Genomic DNA, 7858 nt, shown 5'->3' with positions numbered 1-7858 from the left:
TGATGTGTACATTAAACCGTTCGTTAAAAATAAAATTTGGTTTGCCGGGCGGAAAAAGATGTCTTTTGGTCTAAAAATAAGCTGTGCAAAATTTTATTCGAATATGATAACTCTAAGTACTTGCGCGTTGCATTTGAAAATTTAGAAAACCATATGCATTCTGGGAAAAAAATTTTTAACAAAATAGTTGAAAGTCGTGAATTTTATAGTCATTTGCCATGTAAAATAACCTACACAATCTGAATATGAGGTCAAAAATTAAAAAAGTAGAATAGGTTTTAAGAATTTGCGAAATTATCGTTTTTTTCAAATTGCGAAAACAGCATTTTCAATTTTTTCCAAAAATATCCGGTTGTGATTATCACACCACAAAAAGATCTCCACCAGATTAAAGGTCTTTGAAATCCCTACGAACCTGCTATACAATGTTTTGCAATCAAATTATCAGTTTAAGAGTTATCTGCCAATTTATTAGTGAAATCGGACACAATTTTAAGTCGTATCGTTATTCTACTGTGAATTACACCTAAAAGCTGCAAACTTTTTGTTCTTATTACTATGCTATGTTAAAGCTTATTTAATTTCAAAGTCTACAGATCCAAATTTTTTGCAAATCGATTTGAAAATAGAAAAGTTATAGCAAATTTAGTAAATGACATTGGATTCAAGCAACGTATCGATACTGTACAGCACATTTGATTGTAAAATAAATTAAAATATCATTTCCAGTAGCATGTTATACACATCGCAATTAGAAAAACAGCTGACAATAGGTTTGTTTCATTAAGCAATAGTTTTAAATATTTTTTAACAATTGTTACAAATTATCATGCTATGGCTAGCAAAAAAGTTGATAAAATAAGATAAATTGAGATAGCAAAATAACATTTGATTTTTAGATAAGGTTTGGAAGTTTCTGCGGGATACACTTATACTTGTAAAACTGAAACAATGGTACTTATTGAATGTATTATGTATTTATATTATGATCCTTATTTTCAAGTAATACTACGCTCATATGTATTTCTTATTGAAAAATTTAAATCAGGAAACAATGAAATTAATTGAAGAGCAAATCTTTAGAGCCGCTGGTATGTATGATAACATTTGTTTAAACTTATAAATGATTGTATTATTTAACTCAAAATATATTTCAGATTACGGGGCCAGCAATTAAGGCGTCTACGTTCTAGCGTTGCAATCTTGCCCCGCCCAGAAAACTTACTGGGTACAGCCGGAAATTTTTCAAGGCGTGAATAGTTTGGGCCACTCCCGGGTGAATACAAGTTAAATAACTTTTCCAGGAAATCATCCTCGCCACACTTATCTTGTGGATTGTATAAAAGTATATATGTATGTATGTATAATGTTTGAGTTTGTCATTACTGTTCGATATCCGTTTTCTAATTTTAGTTAATATTGTAATAATAATTATTTATGTTTTTTTCTGTTTTTGTAATAATCAGCTTAAATCTTGTATTTATGTGCATAAGTATGTATATATGTATATGATTAAAAAATTAAATAAATGAATTGCGTAAAAAGCAAAATCTTTTTAGCTTATGTAAAATGCTCGTTATAGAGCACTGTGGGAGTAGTCTTCCATTACTCCATGAGGAGGAATTCGGGAGTATAGAGACGTTCTTTTATTACTCGTACAGGAGCCTTCCGGGATGACTCTTATGGGAGTACTCCCTTACTACTCGTTAGGGAGGAATGTGGGATGTTTTCTATGTGCACTGCCTTGTTGTCTTTTTGGGAGGTTTCTGGGAGGTAACTAAGGGAGTACTCCCGTATTGCTCCGTTAGGAGGTTTGTGGGATGATAATTCTGTGTGTGCTCCCCGATTGCTTGTTTAGGAGGTAAAAGGGATTACTCCCCCTCCTAGGACATCCAATGTTAAAGGGAGTATACAAAATTACATGCTTATACACAGAAGCATAGGGAGCAATGGGGAGTATTCGTATACTCCCAAGGGAGTACTCACCGAGCAATCGTACGATGCTCCCAAGTTCTACTGGGATATGACTTGGTATGTATTTATTGATTTGTAAATTGAATTATGTACATATGTCCTGAATATAATTACATATCTATGAATGTGCTCTACAAAACTTTATTTTTAAAAGCTTTACTGCACTTTCTTTGCTCAATAACCCAGTTCGGGTACATAAACACAATTACACATGCATACATATGTATATAGATGTATGCCTGTATGATAGTATTAGCGCATATTTCGAATAAATTAGCGCACATTACGATTCAAACGTCTAAAGTCGAAATATGCAATATGTGTACAATATCACGTACATATTATTACCAAAATACACAAATTCCTTTAAGAATAAAACAGTTCATAGGTATATACATATGTAAGTACATACACACGTACATACATACATATATACTATGTATATGCGAATGCACACAAAGTATGCATAAATGTATGAAAATATGCTGAATAACTCATTACCCTCATACACGAGGGCAATTTCAAGGTGCATTTTAAAATTCCAACTTCATTAAATTTTATTCCTTAATTCTTTCGATCAATAGGTATTCCAGAAAATTCAGTTTCTGTCAGTATCTACTGTGAAAGTCTATTTAAGTATATGTATATGTAATATGCCACAAAGGCCATTAAAAATCCCATAAAGCCAATAAAGTCGTAAACACAGCGAACGTTTAAACGGCTCATAATGAAGAAGGTGCCTCTGCCCAGACGGTTAATAATCTCAGAAAGACTAAGACTGTCATCACTGCCCGCCATGTATTTATAGGATTTGTGGTGGGAGAGAGACTCCTTCGTTGAGTCAAAGCGAGATTCTTCAACATCTTGGCCATTTGCGTCTATGCCTCGACAGAAGAGAAGGCCGATTCGTTCAAGGCGCGCATGGACGGCACATACAAGTGTTGCCCCCCACAATATCAAAATGTTGCTTGGCGATTTCAATGCCAGGGACAAGGAAGTGACTTTTGATGCGGGGGTAGAGAATATTCAGCCTTCACCGTACTGCAGGCGAAGAAGTAATCGGGTTTCGTCGAGCTCGAAGGAACAATTGGTACGACGAGTAATGTCATGCTGCTGCAGAGAAAAAATAATCCGCCTACTGGGCCACGCTTCGATCGGGTGTAACGTGTGCTATGGGGGATCGATATTGGGAGCTGAAGAGGGATTCCAAGACGTATTTGCCGTAATAAGAAAAGAGTAGCCGAAATATGTAAGTGTGAAGAGATTAAAAGGCTGGCTGACAGAAAAAAACTCACAACAATTTTACCGGAGAGTTGGGCGACTAAAGGCATGGAAAGACGGCAACGTTGATCCGGATTAACGCCACAATTGATCTGATCAAAATTGTGCATTGACAGATGACAGTAATGAGGATTTACGAGCCGCGAGGTCGTAGGTTTGAATCCCAATAGAATATTCATTTAATTTTTTTTTTATTCATTCAAGTATAACTTCTATATTTTTTTAAAGTTGTTTTTAATTAGTTGTTTTTTACTTTTTTAGTAAAACTAAACTCTAAAAATTTAATTTGCGTAGAACACAAAGAAAAAGCAAAATTACTTAGCGTGGACATTCACCTTGTGGTCGGTAATGTAGTCACCGTATTAATTCAAATAAGTTCATATTCAATTTTAATTGGATTCCTATATGAATTAGTATGGTGATTGCATTACCAATGAAAAGTTATGTGTCCATGCTAGTTTTGTACTTTCTCTGTATTCTACGCTCTCTAAGTTTTCGTCAGTGTTGTCGTCGAATATTCGCTTGATCCGAGTTAAGTTTGGGAACTAACTCTAGAACTTAATCCGGATCATCTGCAGTTAATTCACGAGATAACTCCGAATTAACGAGTTGATCCGGATCAACGCTGCCGTCTGTTTAAGCTTTTACGGAAGGTTTCAAGACCAGCGCCAACTTTTGTATGGACAACCATGACGACCTAGTGACCGATGTCGAAAACGTACTTAGATTATGGAGGGAACACTTTTCGTCCCTATTGAATGGTAGCAGTACTGAAAGTTGTGGAAAAGACGAACCCGATCCCCCAGTGGATGATAACTATGACGAGGCACGAATTGCAGTTAAGCGGCTGAAAAACAACAAAGCTGTTGGAGCTGACAACCTGCCAGCTGAGCTATTCAAGTACGGCGTCGATGTGTTGATAAGTTGCATGCATAAACTCCCGACGACTGCCCGACGACAGGAAATTTAAGTATGCTCCGCCTAATTCACAAGAAATGCCACACCGTCATATGCGCCAACTACCGCGGGATCAGCCTTCCGAACTTCTTGTACAAAATATTACAAAAGCTCTGCAAGAACAGGATTGACATACACCATCTAAGTATTTGTCCATTTCAAAGGGGCTTTCGACAGCACGAAAAGAAGTTACCTCTCCATAAAAATTAGGAAGGACCTCCCCAAGACGTTTGATACCAAACGAGGTAATAGACAGGGCAACCCCTATTCGTGTGATTTCTTTAATATCATGCTGGAAAAGATAATAAGAGCCGCCTAACTGAACCGCACTGGTCCAATTTTTTGCAATAGCGTACGTTTGGTGACGGATGCCGAGGACATTGACATAATCGGTAATTGAGAAATAAAGTCCTCTCTCGTCGTAAAAACATCACTCTCTGGAGTTTTAGGAGGAAATATTCTTCCAAAGGCTGACTTACCTTTGCGCATTGGCGACGGCGAACACCACCGATGAGCTATATTAGCTTTACAATGACATAGACATAGTGCGGCGGATTAAAGTTCAGTGGATCCCAAATAAAATGCATGACTCAGTACAATGTATGGCGGCGAACTTTTAACTATATATGTAAGTACTTTACAATAAAAATTTGCACACGTGTGGAAGAGGTAAAAATTTGATCTATTACAGTAATTGGCATCCGAATCTTATGGTCGCATTTTTGTATGCTTTAATTGCAATTTTGTCGACTCATCTTTTAATTTTTTTCGCAGAGTTTATGTAATTGTAAACATGTACTATATTGATCGGGAAAATTTAAATCACATTTACTCATCTCATAATTGTATTTCTATTTAATACTTACCAATTGTTTGTTTGTATGAAAATGTATACATATATGCATGTATTTAGTACGTGTTATGTACTACATTGTGGGAAACACTGTCCCCCCTTGTCTTCTACCTACTGCATATGAATGCCCTATGTATAATTTGAAATGCAAATCCATTTCGAAAAACTGTATTCCTAATTAAAAGCGACTCAACGAATTCATTAACAGTTGCGTAAATTGGAAAATTACGATTTAATTTCGAAACCATAAAATTGCATACATGACCATTGGTTCAGTCAGTCCAGTGTTAGCCGTGCTTTGGAACGGTAAATTTGTAAATTTGGTAAATAACGCATAGGAATCAGGTGAACAGCTCGTTATATCGGGATAAGGAATTTCATATAACAATTTTGGATTGACAGAGGAAAAGGAGAACTGTGCAAAACGAAAAATGTCAGCGGCTACGGCTACAGTACAGGAGACCCTTACGCAGGCAACTGCCGCCAGCGGTGGCGGGTTGGGCGCCTTGTGGACATCGCTTATCGGTGTGTTGTTGGTTGCGGCCTTATACGAGTACTGGCGTCGCAGCTCACGCGAATATCGCATGACCAAGAATATTCCCAGCCCACCGGAGGTACCCGTTTTGGGTAATGCTCATTTGGTGCTGGGCTGCTCGAATGCTGGTGAGTGTTAGTCATAAGAAAAATGTGCTGCCAAGTTCAGTTATTAGTTAACTCATTCCATGCGCTTTTTCATTATTCTTGCAGAGGTTCTGGCTAAGGGAAATGTCTATCTTGATAAGTACGGTGATACACTACGCGCTTGGTTGGGACATGTGCTCCTCATATTCCTCACCAATCCCAGTGACATTGAGATCATCTTGAGCAGCAGCAATCACTTGGAAAAAGCAGAAGAATACCGCTACTTTAAGCCATGGTTCGGCGATGGTCTGCTGATCAGTAGCGGCAGTCATTGGCGTCATCATCGCAAAATGATTGCGCCCACCTTCCATCAAAGCATTCTGAAGAGTTTCGTGCCGACTTTCGTGCAGCACTCTAAGAATGTGGTGGACCGCATGGCCAAGGAATTGGGCAAGGAATTCGATATTCATGATTACATGTCACAAACTACTGTCGAGATCCTGCTTACCACTGCTATGGGCGTAAAGAAGATTCCGGATGGTAACAAGAGCTTCGAATATGCCAAAGCTGTCGTGGACATGTGCGACATCATACACAAGCGTCAAGTGAAAATGATGTACCGTTTGGATTCCATCTACAATTTGACTAAAATGCGTCAGAAAGGTGACAAGATGATGGATATCATTTTGGGCATGACCAAGCGTGTGGTACAGGATCGCAAAGCCAACTACAATGCCGAGGGCAATGCCATTGTTGAGGAGATCGAGGAGCCGCTAAAGAAGGCGGCCACTAAAAAGGTCAGCGGACTGCGTGACGATTTGGATGACATTGATGAGAATGACGTAGGCGCTAAGCGTCGTTTGGCTCTGTTGGACGCTATGGTGGAGATGGCTAAGAACCCCGAAATCGAATGGAATGAGAAGGACATTATGGATGAAGTCAACACGATTATGTTTGAGGTAGCTTTTGCAGTGCTGAGTTTTCGCGTTCCCCATTTTAAACTTCAATTTATATTTATCTTTTACAGGGTCACGACACCACTTCGGCTGGTTCAAGCTTCGCGCTCTGCATGTTGGGTATGCACAAGGATATACAGGAGAAGGTGTTCGCCGAGCAAAAGGCTATCTTTGGCGACAACTTGCTACGCGACTGCACCTTCGCTGACACCTTGGAGATGAGATATCTGGAACGTGTTATCATGGAGACGCTGCGTATGTACCCACCAGTACCATTGATTGCGCGTCGCGTCGACAGCGATGTCAAGTTGGCTTCTGGCCCATATGTTGTGCCAAAGGGCACTACAGTGGCGGTGTTGCAATATCGCGTACACCGTCGCCCCGACATCTACCCCAATCCTGACAAATTCGACCCCGACAACTTCTTGCCCGAACGCGCTGCCAATCGCCACTACTACAGTTTCATTCCTTTCAGCGCCGGGCCACGCAGTTGTGTTGGTCGCAAGTACGCTATGCTGAAGTTGAAAGTACTGTTATCCACCATCATTCGCAACTACACGGTGCACTCGAACGAGACCGAGGCGGATTGGAAGCTGCAGGCTGATATAATTCTGAAGCTGGAAAATGGTTTCAATGTGGTGCTACAGAAACGTCAGCCAGTTGTGGCGTAAGCGTTGCCAAAAAAAAAAAACAAAAAACCTATAAACTTTTCTAAATAAATTTTGATCTAACACCTATGACGAGCTAAATTATAACTAAAATTAAATCAAATATCATTACATTTAGTTGATTAAGAATGCATATGTTTTATAGTTTAAGTAGAACACCTTCCAAGACAAAAATATAATGCCGGATAAGCCAAACTTTTAGGGGACGAACGAGGACTAGGCGAAGAGGAAATGAAACCGATTGTGATCAGCGAAAATGGACGATTGTTTTTTTTCGGGATTTAAGGCTTATCTAATAATCATTTATAACTTTGTTTTTTTTTTTAAATCAAAATAAACTCACAAAATAACTAACTCTAGTCTTAAGTGTGGAATGTAAAATCTAACAAAACACGAATTAGAAATAAAGAGCATGCGCAGTATAAAGCTGGAAAAATGCAAATTTCTTTGTGTGTGTACTTTCGTTAGGGGCAAACTTTAATCGAGAAAGCAGTGAACCTTTTTAATTAAAAACAGACCTCATACTTAATGTATGCATTCACTTAACA

General features: G+C 38.6%; 1 protein-coding gene across 1 annotated transcript; it reads left to right on the top strand.

Annotated features, from left to right (window-relative positions):
* Nucleotides 1-5049: 5049 nt before the first annotated feature.
* LOC118733387 (cytochrome P450 4g1-like) lies at nt 5050-7797 on the top strand. The gene is made up of 3 exons (XM_036462754.1): nt 5050-5728; nt 5813-6645; nt 6714-7797. The coding sequence occupies exons 1-3, from the start codon at nt 5497-5499 to the stop codon at nt 7311-7313; spliced, it is 1665 nt and encodes a 554-aa protein (XP_036318647.1). The 5' UTR covers nt 5050-5496; the 3' UTR covers nt 7314-7797.
* The last annotated feature ends 61 nt before the right edge of the window (nt 7798-7858 follow it).

This window comes from Rhagoletis pomonella, unplaced genomic scaffold (genome assembly GCF_013731165.1).
Source record: "Rhagoletis pomonella isolate Grant_MI unplaced genomic scaffold, Rhpom_1.0 Rhpom_scaffold_00002, whole genome shotgun sequence".
Classification (NCBI taxonomy): domain Eukaryota; kingdom Metazoa; phylum Arthropoda; class Insecta; order Diptera; family Tephritidae; genus Rhagoletis; species Rhagoletis pomonella.
The sequence above is the reverse complement of the archived record's forward strand: the minus strand, read 5'-3'. Positions and strand labels throughout refer to the sequence as shown.

Excerpts from the sequence above, each read along its gene's own strand:
- LOC118733387 (XM_036462754.1), top strand. The coding sequence starts at position 5,497 with ATGTCAGCGGCTACGGCTACAGTACAGGAGACCCTTACGCAGGCAACT. Across the intron at positions 5,729-5,812 it reads GCTGGGCTGCTCGAATGCTG|AGGTTCTGGCTAAGGGAAAT; the intron begins GTGAGTGTTAGT and ends TTATTCTTGCAG. Across the intron at positions 6,646-6,713 it reads TCAACACGATTATGTTTGAG|GGTCACGACACCACTTCGGC; the intron begins GTAGCTTTTGCA and ends TATCTTTTACAG.